Below are 18,753 nucleotides of genomic sequence, written 5' to 3'. Positions count from 1 at the left end.
GGGATGCTGAGTGTTTGTCAGTGATGTGCAGAGGTGAATATGATGCCTGTGGCTGACGGAGACCTAAGAGCAACACAGATGCCTTCCACATCTTCCTTCTTTTCCAGAGTCACTCACTTCCTCAGCTCTCCCCAAACTCATTAAAAACCTATTAGATAATTAGCAATTACTGTTATATTGAGGGCAGATTAGCTGACATGTAGAACAGTCGGCATGTTCAGGGAGTTGAAAATGGAGAAAGGAAGATGGGGGAGGGGTTACAGTGGGGCACCCGTTCTCACCTGGATATGGTGTGTGGGCTGGCCAATTCTCACCTGCCTTTCACCATAAACCTGAGAGCTGCCAAAGTGTGAAATGATACTAGCTTCAGTTTTGGAAACTAATTATGACCTGACCCAAGGCAGATGCTTACATGGTGTTATTGACTGAATACGTCTGCCCTTGTGGGTTGCTCAGCACAAGTTAAGCTCTGTATTATTTCCTACCTGCTTTTGGGACACATCCCTGGGCCTGTGGGATAACTGTAATGAAAATACTTTGAAATAAGAGATGTGCTTGTGCAGTTGTGTGCACTATTTGGCTAATGTGAAATATTCTATGCATCAAGTACCCCTGGGTACTTGATGCATAGAATCACATAGAATCACATAGAATCAGTAAAGGTCACATAAGTCACATGTAAAACTGCCCTAACACTATACATGGCCCGAGATATTATTTTTTTAATTCTGTTTGTCGAGTTAAATCTCTCAGTGTCTCTCTCTGAGGCAGTAATACCAGAGAGACTTGGCTTGAACTACTTTTTCATTTGGAAAGACGTCCAGTCAGTGCCCTGTTTGTGAGGGAGACTTTAGATAACTGCACTTTTACATTGTTGGATTTTTGATTGAACCGGTCAGTTTATTCTTTCAAATGTTCTGTCCTGTAGATTTGAATTATGGGTCAAGAAGATCCTGGGATTGCTGTGAAGGAGTCGACATGTCATGAATTTTATACACACTGTATGGCCGGTATTTCTGATGCACCTACTGTTTGTTTGATGTCAGGAATTCCAATGCGAAACACCATCATAGTCAGAAAAGTGTCCTCCAGCGGCGCCACTGTGGTCATGCTGCGCTCCATGAGAGCTCGTCTCTTTGCTGCTATGAGATGCTGCTGCTTGTTGGCAGCGGGATGGTGTAGCGGGGCTAGATTGGGCATGTGAGTGATACCCCGGTTGCCCAGGTTTCCCGGCCTCAGCGGCCGGTCCACTCTCTGTCTACCGACCACAATGGCTGCTGGTTTCACCACCTCACCAACTTTCCCTTCCCAGGATTGTCGTCCTCCCGTCATTTCCTTCTCCTCCAGACCCTCTAATCCTCCATTCTCCGTGTCACGTCCACCTTCCTCTCCTCTGTTTTCTCTTCCCTGCTCCTCTTCCTCCTCCTCATCCTCCCCATCTTTGTCATCCTGACCGGGATAAAAGTGCTCATTATTTCCCAGCATCCTTTGCTGTGCAGGGGTCACTGCAGAGAGGGCTGAGTGATATAGCTGTCATGGAGACAAAACATGGCTATCCCATGAGACTGGCTTCATCCTTAGAAACATGCTGTGGGAAAAAGGCAGAAAAGGGAGTAAAGCTTAAGTCATTTAACTATTATTTCATTGACAGAGTGAAATTAGCCAAATTTGTGTGCAATTCAAGTATGCAAGAGGCACGTGCAATAATAGAAAAACTAGCTACTGGCAATGCTAATAAGTCCACATGTGTGAATTAGCACAGAGCTGGTCCACATTTTCCATTTAGCCACTGGGAATGCAACGGGGAATAGCAGACTGATGAAACACAGGCTAAATATAAACTCTGTGAATTTGCATCACAGGTTCTTTGCAGAAGAGAGTGAGTTGGATGTGCAATTTAGCATCACATGAGGTCAAGATCATTCCTACTTTGTGATAAAGGAGTGGATTTATGTTTGAGGTGCAGCCCAGGGCTAACAGCTAAATGTGAGCATTTTAAAGGAAAATTCCACCATCAGACACTTGTACACTGTTAATGTTCATTGTGATGCAGGTGTTATTTTTAAATCAAGTGTTGGGATTGACCTTGAAATGTACTCAGTGGCCCACAACCTGCCTTGATCATGTCTACGTGGTTCAGGGATGGGATATTGTTCCAACAATACCTTGTGACAACCTAGAAACATGCCTCGACTTGTTGCACAGAGTTCAGTGCAGCGACGACACCCACAAAACAGTATTGCTGGCAGTCTACTCAAAACCAAATCTTCTCCTTGGCCAACTTTAAAGCTTTACCAATCAGCATGAACATCATCAAAAGAACAGGCCGTGAGGGCTTGCTGAAGGAAGCGTGTTATTTAGACACCTTAACATCAATCCATGTTCCAGATTTGAGGGGCTTTTGGGTTTTATGTATTAAAGGTATGCAGATAACTCAGTGACTCAGCTTCTGGGAAGTCACATCTGAGCATACTGGCATTTGCTGTCCGTGCAGTTGTTGTTAAAGAGTATGTCAAGTCAATTCAGTTCGGCGTATGCTGCGAAAGTGCAAGAGTTTTTCTTGCTGAGAAAAGTCACAGTCTTCCCTCTTCATCAAAACAGAAAAAGTGTGGAGGCTACATGGCTTCCTGGTCAATTTTCACTTCAATTCAGTTTTTTTCATATAGTCCCAAATCATAACACGTCTCAGAGCACTTTACATAATAAGGTCAAGATCTTACGGTACTGTGGAAATATATCTGCCTTGAGGAGGCACTTGGTGACAGTGGAGAAGAAAAACTCCTTTTTAACAGAAAGAAACCACAGAAAGGACTCAGACGCAGTGGAGAGAGAAAATATGAGCTTTGAGGGCTCTTTGAGCAGAAAAATCACTTTATATGCAATTGATTTCTTCATCTTTGAATGTAGGTACAATGTCTTTCTCTCTGACTGTGACAGACTTCTCCTCAAAGGAGGATTACTACTGATATTTTCGATAGCTTTTTATCTCAACTGACATTTAGTAAAAAATGACTTGTTTGACATATTGTCAAACACTAAAATGGACCCAGAGATACACCACTTGCATCACCAAAATCTACGTTAAAACAGTAAAAGTGTCTTAGGGTGGATTTTTGCTTGAAGATTGTTTTATTGCTTTGTTGTCCTTCAGATTTGGCATTCTGGCACCTCCATATGTTTTGTCCTGTTTTTTCTGTGGTGAATTCTGGCTACACGGGCTTTGCCATCATGCAGATATAGAGCATTGCCAACAGCTGCAATGATGGTGAATGACGCAAGGACTCTCCCACTGTCTCATTGGCAGTTTGGTGCTCTGAATATCGCATGAGTTGGGAGTCTGAAATAGATGGGTATCAGAATGCTCAGATGGAACTCAACTCGAATTAGGACACAGATCTAAACTCATTCAATCACAGATTACCAACATGCAGATACTTCAGTCGGTTATTAATAAGATATGTAGAAAACATGGTGCTGATGAGGGTTAAAGGGGCATTAAGTGATCTATGACTTTTGACGTATCAACCTCTATCGGGGACCAAGGACATCGACAGGTGTTTGGCACAGCTTACAGTGGCCTGCAATTGACATAAATAATAACGTAGAGATGAAGAAGCTAGCCAATAGCTAGACATCCAACAGAAACATTTGTTGAAGATTATACCCATATTCAAAACATTGTAACGAGAACACTGCTTTGTTAGCTGTTGTAGCTGGAAAACAAAGTATGTTTTTTGTTATTGTTACAAAGTTGAAAATGTATGCTGTCTGCCTGGCTGTGGACATTTTTGTGAGGACCAAATATTCTACCAATAACAGGTAGATTAAGGAAAACCTCCAAGAGGGTTGAACGTTCAGCTGGTTGGAAAAGATTAGAGTTCGTTCTAGTATTCAGTTAGCCTAGCTCAGCGCAACTACTGCTCACAGTTTCAGTCTATGCTGATCATCAGAATTGAGCTTTTGGTTAAGGGTTAAGGCAACTTTTTAGATTTGATACAAAACAATATCAAAGTGAGAACCCCAGTTAGTGTTTATATATGTTTACTGGTTGCCTGTTCACAAAAAATAATTAGGGAAAAGTCAGGAAGAATATATGTATATTTGGTAGCAGAAATATTTTTTCTCGTGCTTCCCTGTTCTGCTGATCTTGGAATTCCTCCAGTTTATCTGGCATCTCCTTGTGGAGATGCTGATCCCCAGGTTGGCAACCATTGAGCTGAGATTAGGTTCAATTCAGGGTGTAGAAATAGGGAAATGGGATAAATGTCTAAAATAAATGTGTAGAGTTTTAAATAAATGTATAGAAAGATTGACCTAGGGATCTGATTTTACCTTCTACAGTTTTGCACTATTAATGTTTGTTTGTTTCCTACAATGGAAAGACAAAAACATGTACTGCATCTTCCAAAGCAGCCATATTTTAAATGCTATCATTACAAAGTCAGCAGTGTTTGAATGGCTGACTGGATGTATGCAAAACGATCTAAGCTTGTTCTGTTCATGTCTCACTGGCCAAAAGGAAGTCTGCTAGTTGAGCATTTCTGGACAAAAGTATACCGCAGAGGGAAGAGGAGTGATGGTGGTCGATTCCCCAAGACTCTGTGAGAGTGACAGGGTTGGCCACTTCAATGCAAACACAGTGTCTGTCAAGGCAAATGAACCATGACAGACTGGAAGAGGAAAAAAACTGAGGGACGATTTTAGTGAAAAAATTGTATCCACTTAGGATAGATTAAGGGAAGGTGATCTGATAAATGAATAAGCATTAAAAGCAACAGTCACCAGTGTTTCAAAGAAAGCGTGTGGCTGGCTAATATTTATAAAACTTTTTTCATTAAAGTTTTTCGCCCCTGGCAATAAACTTAAGGGTCTCATGCCTTTACAATATCCATTAGGAGACCTCAGTTATTTAATTGTCTTCAAGGGCCTGAAATCCATATTCAGTATACATTCAATGGGTAGGAGATCGCACACAATGGGACCCACCTCTGGTCATTGTTGTCCAGTAAGTATGATTTACATGTTAAAAACTGACCACATTTTAGGCCAAAAGCTCCTCTAATCAAAATCTGACAAAAACAAAGCTTTGGAGATGAACTCTATCATTCAAGTACACCAGGGGGGAATAGAGGAGGCTGATTTATGAACAAAGTCTCATCAAATATTGAACAACATTGAGTCTGCACTAGGCAAGATAAGGAACTCGTAGGACAGGCTGAGAGTAGACAGGAGCCAACTAATTGGGATGTAAAAGGAAAAAGGGGAATACACAAGAGAGAAAGACAGAGAGAGTTGTAGTTTGCATAAAGCAGCGTAATCAGATTCTGAAAAAAAAAAGGGGAGGTGGGAGGACAACAAGGGCTGGAAGGTTGGTGAGAGCGCAAGCCAAATAAAACAGTAATGTAAGGATGAAAACACGATGAAAGGATAAAACCAGTTTTATGTCAAATGAATTGATATTCTAACTATGGCAACTCCAATCACACCTCCCTAAACTCTCCGCAGCCATCATGGATGTCAAACTTGTCTCGTCTTTGCCGTCCCCATCACGTCACTCAACTCCTACGCTCTGCAACAACAATAGCTTAGACAAGTCAGTTCTTCTTGGCAGCTGTTTGCCTCTGCTGTCCCTATGCTGGCCATCATCTTGACTTTTCTTCCTCTTGGGAGAAGAGTGGTGAAATAGGGAAATTAATTTCTACCTCCTGACAGAACAGCCTTTCTGTAGACAGCTCGTTTTTACTGTCTCTTCTTTTTTCAGCCACTCGCTTAAATCATTCATCAATATGTCTTCATTGTCCTTAGAAATACAGGACATTTATCAAATAATCCCTATCTTACATATTAATATCAGAGGGCTATGGTTAGGACACCCTGCACCTCCAAGTATGGGTTTCTTGTCCTGTCAGCAAGAAATTTAGACTTCATTTACAGTGTTTTCTTGTGGAGGGATTTTAACACAAAGAAGGTACTTAAAAGACCAAATGATCTGCACTTATTTACCATCTTTTTACCTTTACAATTTGCCTCCCATTCACCCAATCACACACACACATTCACACACCAATGGTGACAGCTGCCATGCAAGGTACTCACTTGCCATCGGGGGCAACTTGGGGTTCAGTGTCTTGCCCAAGGACACTTTGGCATGTGGACAGGAGGAACAGGAGGAACCGCCAACTTTTCGATTAGTGGGCAACCCGCTCTACCATCTGAGCCACAGCTGCCCCTAGGACTAGCAATGGAAAGTCCCTTGACTGCTTAAACCTTATTTTAGGTTCCGATAAATGTATGAGTTTATTCTTTACACAGAATTAAGACTGTGGATTTTGTTCCCAACCACTTTTGTCAAAAGTGCATTAGGAAGGGATCTTTTAATGGTGAGTACGACCAGGAGGAACAGTTGCAGTGCCTACATTTTATTTTATATGTTTTATACCTGATCATTGTTTGAAAGGACAATTCCCTTTACTCATTCATGTGGCTGTTGTGGCTCTATGGGTGATAATAACTTGTGCACTTTTCACCCCTGTTGTAGATGAGGATTTGCATAACACAGTGTGTGAACAGTGTATATTTGTGAGACTAGCATGGGCTCCATGCAGCTTTGCAAAACACCTGATTTTTACATGAGTCATCTCAGGCATTTGTTTTTGAGTCTGACTGAAAGACAACACAGAAATTGGATGCCTGGAACAGCCAAATTCTAAATACATTAGGGATCCCCAGCTGGGGATAATCTCCGGCTAACCTAATCATCCTGCATTTTCACTTGCACTTGCCGGTTTGTTTACATGTGTGAGGCTCACTTTCTGGAAAATGAACAGTGAAATGCAAGACAACTGGACCGTGCTGAAAGACAGTATCAGCAAACTGGTGGTGTTTCATCGGTCTGAGGAGGTAAACTTTGCTGCAAAGAAAGGGACGTGATGATGCCAGACATGGAAAATATCTATATGTCTATGTATGAAAGTAATTACAGCTATGTAACTACAACAAAGAAATTTGCAGCTTTTATCAAATTTGTTTAGTTCTGGAGATGGTGTTTCTCCTCCCCAAAATCAAATGGAGGAAATAGAGAAAGACCAGCCAGATGGAACGATCAGCTCTCTGTACGGTAAGTAACAGCTATTAAAACAAGCTATTAGAGTCATAAGTCATTCTATGTATGTGATATCTATTTCTCTAGCACAAAACACCCTAAGCAGAAAGCACATAAACAAACTGGAGTACATGGGTGAATATGCCAGTTGACATAGTCTGACTCACTATTGGTATAATATTGGTATAAACCGGCTTGGGCCGACTATTTCAATCAACATTCTCCTCCTTTCGTACGAGCTGCGTATCACTGTTTTCAAAATCTTTGTCGCAATGTGAAACAACAACAAACACCTCCAAGCCAGCCACCTATTCGCTAAAAAGTTTGTAGGAAAATTGGGATCATGCAATAAGATAGGCCCGCTTGGATCTTTCTTTAGACTTGAAAGTAAGGGTTCAATGGGATTCATGTTAAAATCTAGTTTTTTGGAAGACTGTGGGGAGTTTTCAGTACTTGCTCTGATGCATGACTCAATGAGCCACAGTAGCCACACTAAAGGGAAATACAGCAGGTTGAAATAAACTGGAATTATCCTTTAAGACTTTTAACATGCTAACACACTATATTAGCATTACATGATTTTGCAAAGAACAGCAGGTTGCTGTCCATAAAACCTATGTTATCAGTGTAAGATACTACAATTCAACAATGTCACCATTGTTTTTTTCCTTCTCTTATGAGCTCACACATTTTAACAGGCATGCAAGGGTAGAAAAGAGGGACATCTGAAGGTTTCAGAAGTTGGTGAGCTGCGCTGCCCTTGGGAAGTCAATCCGGAAGCTTGACTTCTGATGATTAGAAGCTATGAAGAGAGCATTTCGACAGAACTGGTCGGACGTGGATCTACAGGCAGTAATGAAATGGAGTGAAACTTAGATGAAGAATCAGGAACTGATTAATCATGATAACGAGGACAGAGATGGATGTCCTCCTTAAGCACCTGGAAAGCAAAAATGATTGGATGGAGAGGTTTGTGGAGAGAGAGGTCACTGATAATTCTCGTCTCTATCCATCTTTGCCTCTTCTGAGATATTTTTGGTCATCTTGCTTTCTGCAACATCTTTGTGGCTGATTTGCTTGCTTTTGTTCCCTGTTGTCCTTATAAACAAAACATTACACACATTTAGGCTAATAAGTCAAAACTCCAGTTTTCAGCAACATAAATTGTGAACAATGCAAAACAATGGTGGATTTGCACAGGATGCATCATCCCTACTTTACTTGTATTAAATTATACCATATCACCTACCTTAAAATAGTGTGTTCTCACTACATACACCATCTGTACTATGTGTGCCGTGATAACTGGTGTGACAGTATTGCCTCTGTGATGCACGTTTCGCTTCTTATTTTGGCCAAGAAAATTCACAACTACAGTCCTAGCACAATATACTGTAAAGACCTAATGGTCAGTCAGTTCAACTCATATTCATATTGTTTCTTTTTGTCAATCTCTCTTTTTCTCTCAGTCACTCACTCTCCCCCTATCTAGGACAGAGAATGTGTATAGATATATTTTCAGTGTATCGGTCCCCGGAAAGTAGAATTGGAGATCATCCAAGGAACAGATTGTCCCACTTTTACGTCCTGCAAAAGTGGAGCGGCCAAGTTCTGTCCTCTATATCCCTCTCTTTGACTAGGTCTCCACCCTTCAGCCTCTTTCATACCACCAGTGATGAGATACTGTGGAGAACACTCAAAACCTACTCCAAAATAGGACGGATGGAATGAATCACTAACATGGGGGGAGAGGGCACTTGGTTTTATATGAATGGTGCAGTGCTAGTCATCATGTTTGGGGGTGGTGCTCTGACAAAGGAGTTTATGAGGGGGGGGAGGTAAGTGGTACCCTATTGTGTATCACTCATTATCCCCAAATCCTGTAATATTTATTCTCTAAGACATAAAGAGAAGCTTTATACATTGATTGAGGAAATTTATATCATTTGTATATTGCGGTGACAAGCATTGCATTTTCAGGCGGTAATTAAATATATGCTTGATCAAATCTGATGAAATGCAAGGGCTTAATTGACAATCATAGCATCCTTGATTAATTTTGCAGGCAGATAACAATACCAGCGATAGATTCCTCCTCTATGCACCCAAAGATTGTGCCGTTTCTCTCAACGGGGGGAGGAACACTCCTATCCGACACAAACAGAAGCCTTTTCATCAATTGCATATCTGATGCTAATCAAACAAAAAACGATAACCCTGCTAAGCAGTAATTAAGTGGGTGATTAAAGTGATTACCCCCAGCTTCATTTCACAATTAATAATCTTCTGCTTTGATCTGCGTTCCAGCTCGATCCTTCCCAGCACCACATCACCAAGGACCATCTTTCTTTTTTTTTAGGAAAAAGGGGCCACAGTTTGCTTAATAGGTAACGCGTCACTCGCCTGATGATCCAAGCACGTGTGCATACACACAAACTGATTCTGACTTTACACACACTCCACGGTCAGACTTTTTAAGCAGCACTCAAACACATCTGTCCTGGAAAAATGTCTAGAGAAAGCAGGCATGCCAGTCAGCCCGAGCTTGGCCGGTGGTCCCATGTAGATCAAAGTGGGCTATCTTTCCCCTCAGACTGGATATAATTGGGTCAGGTGGAGTGTGCACTGAGGGCCTCGCCTGGGCTAAACTTGGTCCGGGAGACCTCAATGCAGTACAGATTTAGGAGTGAACATCCCCCGTGCTATTTTTGAAACTTCCCAATTGAATATTTCTTCACAACATTGCAAGCAAATCAATTGACCCCCATATGGGATACCTCCTGCACTCCAAGACTGAGGCCAAAATAAAGTTTAAAATCTCGCAAACATGAATAAATCTGCACTTTCAGTTTGAATATTATATGAAGGAAACACATATAATTTGATTTTAATATTCCACGTCTTACTTGAGGTTAATATTGATGTTAATGAGCTGCACATGTCTGTAGTCCACGTGTACGTGTCTGTAGCAGCACTGAATCCAAACTTTGTGCACAACAACTGCTGTCTGTTGGTGTATTATGCTAAATGTCGTAATAACCAAGGAATCATCTGAAGTAAATAAGACTGATACGTTGATACCCAATTTCTAAACGGTGACCCCCGTTCTCAGATATAAACTAGTTAATTTCATATTAAACAAACTTGCCTTTCACTCACTACACATGACATGACAGAAAAATGCATTAAAATGTCATGAAAACAGACTACAAAGGCAACTCTGCAGCAGGTTGCCTTCTGCTTCATGACAACAAAAGAAGGAGGAGGAAAAAGCAGATGCAGAGTCAAAAACATTTAGAACAACTATCTCAGACTATCTCTAGAAATCCCCGTGTCAAGTTACTTTTTCAAGGGCATCTTTTTCTTTTTATACTCGTCCCAGAGCTCCCGCCAAAACACCTCAGGCCTCAAATACAATAAAAGCAGGCCACAGACAGACTAGTCAGACATACGGAGATGAGCGCAGGTTTAAGGCTTTACGGTGGATCTTATGGCAAGTAAAAACAACAGCCACAAATGGACGGAACACTGTTGACAGTTTCACTTACCTTGAACGTCAAGTGATATAAAGGTAACAGTGAGAGACAAAAGTCAACAAGATACTAATAAATGCTGTTAGACACAGCTGACAAAGTGAGGACCGTGTCAATGCCTGTCAGGCCCCATTACAGTTTGTCCACCTTGCATGTAATAGACCGTAATTGGTTCTCCAGACTGGATTAACCGGTATTCTTAACTTTCACTTTATACAGAAGGGAAAAAAAGTGAGAAAAGTTTAAGATACATGTAATAGTTTTTATTTATTACTATTTGGATTCAAATGGGACAATTACTTGTTTTGGAGAGGCATCTGAAGCAAAACTGAGGTTGGATATTAGTTGGAAAAGCAATGTGCACTTTCTATTTGATATTTTGTTGAAAGCTTGTTTTGTTTTTTTACACCTGGTCTTGACTGTAATCAAATAACTCTGAGAAGTGAGCCTTAAATCAGCTGCTAAAGAGCATGAAAAACAAACTTGATTACATCAGGAAACAATGATGATTCTACAACCTAAAGGTGTGTGATTACCAACGCGTGCAATAACTCTGATATATTACTTCTGTTTTTATGTCATAAAGTAGATTTACATAATTTAAACTGTGTTCTGTTTTAACAGCTGCCAAGTAAACAGTTGTGTTTCCTTATAAACTCCCTGTAATCAGTGCTTTTAAAATCCCGTTGTTTCTCTCTGAGCCATCTGTGCGAGAAGACTGTGACTGAATTTTTCAGTCATTAATTTGAAGTTGTGTTTAGAAATTATGACGCTGAAGGTGCTGGGGTTTCTTCATAATGGTGGATGTGTTACAGTTTGCTGGCTTAAATTTTTATGGCTTACGGCAATCCTCCAGATCATTCCCCCTGGGGGAAATCTCCCTGTATGTAATAATGAAAAGCCTGCAGAGTCAGGGGAAACAGCTCTTCTCTCGTGTTCCCTCCTAATGAGCACAACAATGAGACTCTATCAGTTCCACAAATAACGATTAGAAGTTCATTAAAAATCGTATCAGATGAACATTTTAATTTAAACATGAAATTTCTTCTCAAGGTTATTTGATCTGTCATTTCTTTGTATAGATTTTTCCATGTTTATGCATGAATTACAAGCTAATGAGTGTGTGAGAGTGTGAACGTGTGTGCATTTGAATGTGCACATGTGTGTATTTTGTTTATATACTGGCTTTGAACATCTCATACAGCTGTATCCCAGTTTAAGACTCCCATGGGACTGATTTAAGGAGCCTTTTGTGTTGGGGTTTTGCATTTTCTGCTTCATAGATAGAGTGGTAGCTTGCAGCTAACAACCTAGCTGTATCCCTCCTCAGCAGAGAGCTGTCACTGGAAATATTCCCTCAGCATGTCTGTCTTTTGTCCTACACTCTCTCCATACCAAACCCCAGAGAATTACCGGACCATATAGCACTGTCACATTGGCTACACTGAACAGCCTGTTTATCGACTCCTGCTCTTCCTGCAGAGGACAGAACAGAACCAGGCAGGAGAAAACAGCATGAGACAGGACAGGATCTAGTGGAAATAAGTAGGTGGAAATTTTCTGAATCAGAGAGACACACGTCGCCACTGACACAACAAGCTGTCTGGCCAGTTGAGTGTGTTTCACGTCTTTCATCTTCCACTCAATTGTTTCATAATCACATTCTCTTTTGGCATTACCCACACATTACGTATAATCACTCAGTCCTTTTCTGGCATTGATAACGTCACCTTCTTTCTTTGTTGCATTAGAATCAATTGTTCTGTGTTTTGAGGAAGCCATTAATCTTACTGCTCCCGCTCTGCTCTAAAATGCCCAGTTTGTTTATTTTCTCCCTTTTTTGAATGAATTCCCATAGGTGCAATTCTCCAATAGAAAAATATGCTTTAAAAGCCAGTATTGCTTGTTGTGCAGAACATCGTGTGAGGCAGGTCTTAGGAGGCTGTGCAAAGTCAATTGTGTTACATCTATAGGATGAAGGTGCACAGAGCTGGAACACACTACTGGTGCACAGCACTAGTTTACACCCTTCTCCAACCAGGCCTGGAATAAATTAGGCATTCAGATGTGTGTGTGTGTGTGTGTGTGTGTGTGTGTGTGTGTGTGTGTGTGTGTGTGTGTGTGTGTGTGTGTGTGTGTGTGTGTGTGTGTGTGTGTGTGTGTGTGTGTGTGTGTGTGTGTGTGTGTGTGTGTGTGTGTGTGTGTTCGCACAAAAGTCAGTTCTCTGGGGTGCTTAGAGGGTTTCGACCTTTCCACCAGCTGACACCATAAATGCTGCAAGCAGGCAACGATTTTGACAAGTTGCAGCTGAAGAAGTGTGTGAAATGTGGGTGTTGATGAGCTCCAGTTTGACTCTGCTCACCTTTCCATTTCAACACCTTTTTCTCTTTGAACTCATCCAATAAAATACTGTAAGTGTCTGGGTGTTATTAATATAGGCATTACATAAATGTAGGTTTTATATAAGCAAAAGTATTCATATTTTTTCTAGTTCGAACTCTATCGACATCAGTTATTCCCCCGTTTCTCCTGTGCGTGCATCAGTGTCATACAACAGGTCGTAACCTACTTTGTTACTGCGGGGAAGCAGTTGTAAAATACTAAATTGTACTCTTATGATTCATAATGAACATAATAATGAGTAGTCTACATGAAGCAGGGTCTTAACCAGTCACAAGGGATTCAATTATGGCTATAAAGTTGGATTCAGCATGAAAGGCTCATTTAGAGAAATGAACTTTTCCAGCATCACAGTAGAAAATGTCGGGCAGCAATCCTTTTAGTCAGAATATCACCTAAGTATGTCTTTTTGAAATTGAACTGCCAGGATTTACATGAACTACAAGCAAACTTATCTAAATAGGCCCAGCTGTGTGCTGCATACCATATCTAATAAGTCCTATATGCATTAGAGCAGAGCAGCCAGCCGGTATTAAAGCTGTTCTGGAGTAATATCACTACAGGGTTTTCTTTGAAGGCTCTGTGATCTTTGTCATTTTTTTTTCTTCTTTTTGTCCCACTTTACTCTTCCTCCCCATCTACATAAAACATGTGACCCAGACCTCAGAGGACATGTACCCCACTTCCCACACACACTCTCTACCACAATTTCAGCAGCACCCACTTTGTAAAGCGCTATGACTTTCACCCTCCTGTTAAAGATGATTTTTTTTTTCCTTCTTCATATGCCCAAGACTTCATATTGCTACCTTTTAAATTCACTTCAGAGTTCACACACCCACATACAAGGTTTGTACCACTATTATTTTGTATTACACACTTAGATTGTGAGATACACAGCAGTTTTTCCAAAGTCAATGAACATAAAAAAGTAAATACCTTTTAGTCTGCAGTTCAGGCTGTGTTGCTCCTTGTTGTATCCGCAGTGACCTCCTTGATAAACCACAAACAGAGTAGAAAAAAGGACTGAGTTTAAAAAAAAAATGAGAGAAAGATCCAGTTGATGAAATATAGATGAAGAAAAAAATAAGAAAAAGTGATTTGCTTTTTTTCTCTCTTTCAGAAATCACATTTTCATGCCTTCTAGTCTTTAAATATGCAGAATCAGTGCGAGCCAGCCCGAGCCACTACATTGTGCAGCTACTCTTTCTATTTTTCATTCACGCACACACTTTCACCTACTCTATGCCCTAGTATAGCTTCTCTCTCTCTCTCTCTCTCTCTCTCTCGCTCTCTCTCTCTCTACTGCGCACACATTTATGCACTCCCTCTCCAGCATGGCATATTCTCCCTCTCTCTCTCACTTCAGCTGCTGGATTGATTTCTCTCCTTCGTTCTCCTTCCTCTCTGTGTACTGACTCCTCACCATCTATCAGTCAGTTGCTCTCTCTGCTGTTTTAAAAAAAAAAATTTGCACCCAAGTGTCCTTCTGTTCAATTATCCCCAATTTTCTTCTTAACTCTCTCTCATTCTGTCTTTTTGCCTTCGCCACATTTAAACCTCTCCAATGTCTCGCACTCATTATTTTAGCCACTCTATCAATCAGATGCACTCACACTCGTCCTCTGATATGATTCCCACCCTTTATCTGTCCCTGACTCACACACACTGGGGATGGATTTGGCCAATTCATGGCTCTCCTTCATTCTGAGAGGTCGTCATAAAACTAACAAAAATCAGTTTGGACTCTTTGCACTAATACATGTGTTAGCTGTGCAGTAAGAATAAAAGATAACAGGAAGCTACATGTTTGGGCAGTTTAAATAAAGTGCAAAGTACTGTGATGACCACCGGTAGGTCGTTGAACAGTCTTTGAGGAGTGATGCATCTTTGCGTAGCTTTTTCAGTGCACTCATCGCTTATTTGCTCAGATGCTGCGACTTCTGCTCCAATCTGAGTACAGTGAGCTGAGAAACATTTTGTTTAATGTGTTAAAGTCAAACTGAAAAATTACATTTGAAAAACCCAACAACAGAGAAAAGGTCCCAGTTACTGTTTACCGGTTCAGACCTACTACAGACCTAATAAAATCATTCACCTGATTGACCTGATAAGAGGACTATAATCAAGCTAAAAAAAAAAAAAAAAAGGCAACGTAGTTGCAATGCTATAAGTCTAACTGATACATGTTCATTTTCAGGCATTAATTCAGAATTACACTGACTGGCCTTGAAACCTGAGAAAAGACTAAAAAGATGTTTTTGATCATATTAATTTTTCCCACCCGTATACCTGATCTTCGAGTACTTTCACACCTGCCTTGTTTGATCTGGACCTTCTGACTTTTCAGTTTGGTCCGAACCAAAGTAGCATGTGTGAAAGGAGCCTCGGACCAAAAGACCGAAATTTGGTCTCAGTCTGGATCAAACTGAACCATGGTTCGGTTAGTGTGCAGTGTGAAAATACTTGGACGGTTTGGATGGTTCTGACTTTTGGGCCAATAACAGGAAGTAGAGGCAGGTTATTGTCACACATTACACAACAGAAGAAGAAAGACAACCGGAATATAACAACAACAACAAAAAAAATTTGTTGGGGGGGGGGGGGGGGGCAAAGTGTTCAATTTAATTTGGTGCAACAAATGAATTTGTTCATTCATTTTTCAAATGGAAAATGCTTCAGGCTGAATTGACAACACCGATGTCATATACGCACCCTTCTACAAACCAATCAATGTCAAGTACCGGAAGACGCAACTAGCTGATGATGAAAAGATGAAGTTATGTTATACAAATTATCAAGCTATGATCTGTGTGACCATTAAGTTCAGACATTAACAAACCTTTTATTACTTTCTTGTTCCAAAATCTAAAGAAAAACTATTTTAATTCCATTGGGTTACCTAAAGGTTGGGGAATTCTTGAAACACACAAGGTCTTCCAACATGTCTTTGATATTTACATCAACAGCCACCGCTGATTTCAACTGCTGTTTTAGAGAGGTTAAAGATGTGATCATTTGTCATGATATTGTGGATAAGGTTGCTACTATCAAATAGACTTTCTTTGGAAGTGGCTAGAGTGTTGGGATGGTAATAGTTGTGCAAAGATTTAAAAAAAATTAAATTAAATTAAAAAAAAAATTAAAAGTGATGCTTAAAACTAAATTGTTATCCCCACAGACTTGGCCAACTACTGTGTGAAAAAAAGGGTGTGATTGGTTTTGATTAGTTACAAAAATTGCTGACATCTGGACCCTGCATGATGTCAGAAAGGTGGCAGGGTAGTGGATTTCAGATGTTGTGAATGAGCACACAGGTTGAAGCGAGGACTAAATTAGGGAGAGAATACCTTTAATTTGAAAAAAAAAATAATAATACACAGATGGTCCATAGACGATATGTAAAAGTGGATGTAGCTTCCGAGTTTGAAAAGTGAAGCCAATGCAATACCACTGAGGGCCGCGAGGGGTTGGCTCCAAACAGGCTTTGACTCCATAAACTCCCTTTCAACTTCTCTCAAGAAATAAAAAGTATTTTTTTTTTCCCTCAAGTCATTATGGTGTCAATCGCTAAAGTCACTCTTTCTTCTTACTTTTTCTGTTCGTCCATCTGAAAATAAAACCGTCATTAATTAGATATTAACCCTCAAAAAGGGATATGTTTTGGGGCATGTGTGTTTGATTAACAGGCCGGTGGTGCAGTCAGGTTTTCGCTATAGGTGAGGCATGTAAGTGTCCTCGGGTTCCCAATCAGATGGAGTCAGATTCATTGCTTGCTCCTCCCCATCAGAGTCCAAATATGGTCACTCATATACTCAAAAAAGCAAGATGTCAAGAGCTGAAATGCCAAACTGTAGGCTTTAGCAGTTTACAAAGTAATGGGTGTCGTCACTGTTGGTCTACGCTTGGTTTGGACGGATGGTAACACTGTGTTTACGTATTTAAACGCCCCAAAACCCTACCAGTCCAGTCCTGATGAATCCAGGTGATTCCTGTTCAATCTTAAGGGTTGACTGCATCGCTATACAGCTTCGGGAGTCTATACATCCCACATGTTGCTCTCCTGTAGTAGTTTATCTAGGTTTAACACCTGCTGCAAGGACAGGTTATGAGTAGAGGAAACATGGACCCTCAAACCAAAAACTCAAAAACAGAGCCAATTAGATGAACCTTCCCCCCCTACCTCAAACCTGCTTCCACATTCCCTGTCCATATCTACACTAACCTATCCAGTAAAGACAAAATGCCACAAAATATATAAAAACTCAACAGTAAAAGTTGCTCGATGCTAATAGTCAAATAGAAGTAATCAACATGGAAATGATACATTCAGTTCTCTAATGTTGGATGTCTGTGACGACACCAGGTAAGTTTATATAACTCTGTTTCAGTGAATAGAAATTATAGAGCTGGAGTGTTTGAGTGAAAAAACTGTCCTTATGCGTTGCTTTTAGGACCATCAAAGAGAAGAACAGTGGAAGGAAAGCTTGGCTGAAATACATTAATTCCCACAACAGTACACTGCTAAGAGGGAAATGTAGCTGAATCCTGCCATATCCAAGCTCTTAAGGACGACATGACACCTGCATTGTATCCCTTGATAAGAGCTCTCCTTTAATAGTGCACCACTCCACGGTGCATATATTCACTGCACTTTCATCCTACTTTGGTGCCTCTGCTGCCCTGCCCAACATCCTTTTTTTTTTTCTGAGAAACTAGCTTTCTTCCTGCTTTCTGTATTAACCCCTCTCATGCCAAAAAGGAGAGAAAAGTGGGTCACGGGAGCATACAGTAGTAAGAAAGTGCTAGCTAGGATATGTATTTTTCTTTTATGTGTCTTAGTGAGTGCAGCTACTTTGCTTTGGGTGAAGTAGAGTCAGAATCAAACAGACAACAAAGGCAGAAGAAGAGACACAAGTAGAGGGCAGAAAAGGAGAGGTAAAAAGTATTGATTTATGAATTTGAAGCTGAAAAGCAAAGAGAAAGAATCACTTTAAATCATTGGTTTGAAATATAAAAACCTGTCTGCACATTTTTAGTGCGAGTGCTTTTAAAAACCGTCAATCATAAACCAATTTACATCAATCTTACTCAAACAATACAATCACATTGAGATTTTCTACTTAGAAGTGCTGCTCTTACAAACTGTTTTGATAATTCACAGCTCAAAATACAGGTATTCAAATTGAAATTGTTATTTATCTAAAAATGTCCAATCAAACATCTGTTTACTGTAAGGACAGTCAGTGAAAAACAGGCTGCAACCTGCTGTTAGGTCTCATTCATGTGTAAAACCGATGCAGTGCTGGACTCTGGTGGCCATTTCAAGTAACTGAAACAAGTTTTTAAACGTGAGCAATAAAACCAACCAAGTTGTCTTGTCTGAATTGTGTCAACTGTTTTCTATTTATTCTTTTAAAATATTATCATTATTATAAAGTAATTTCTCAAGATGTGTTTCGACATTCATAGAGTGAGCTGATGTGGGTTTATCATCACTCTGACCATACCAGTATAAAATGAGAAACTCTGTCCTTCCTTGAATTCTTAGAAACATATATTTGTTTTCTTAAATTCAGATTTGAGACAAACTCTCCACAGTGTTTAACGGTTCTTCTTTCACATAGCATTACAATAAAGCAGAAGCTGCTTTCAGCTATCACTCTTTCTTCAGTATCTCGTCACATCTCAAACCACACTGTCCGGAAATGACCTTCA

The 18,753-nt window shown here is 40.3% G+C and overlaps 1 protein-coding gene across 1 annotated transcript in view; it reads right to left on the bottom strand.

Annotated features, from left to right (window-relative positions):
- Positions 1-14,370, bottom strand: part of LOC138616875 (SH3 and multiple ankyrin repeat domains protein 1-like) — a 45,738-nt gene extending 31,368 nt beyond the window's left edge. Inside the window, exons 1-3 of the mRNA XM_069691454.1 lie at positions 13,975-14,370; positions 3,527-3,578; positions 1,030-1,588 (exon numbers count right to left, since the gene is read on the bottom strand). Of these exons, the coding sequence (XP_069547555.1) occupies positions 1,030-1,485 (456 nt within the window). The 5' untranslated portion in view covers positions 1,486-1,588; positions 3,527-3,578; positions 13,975-14,370. The remainder of the gene's footprint in view (positions 1-1,029; positions 1,589-3,526; positions 3,579-13,974) is intronic.
- Between the last annotated feature and the right edge of the window lie 4,383 nt (positions 14,371-18,753).

The sequence above is a fragment of the Brachyistius frenatus genome, unplaced genomic scaffold (genome assembly GCF_029030835.1).
Source record: "Brachyistius frenatus isolate BFR_SWC_R1_liver_20210118 unplaced genomic scaffold, ASM2903083v1 Contig_11, whole genome shotgun sequence".
Classification (NCBI taxonomy): Eukaryota; Metazoa; Chordata; class Actinopteri; family Embiotocidae; genus Brachyistius; species Brachyistius frenatus.
The sequence above is the reverse complement of the archived record's forward strand: the minus strand, read 5'-3'. Positions and strand labels throughout refer to the sequence as shown.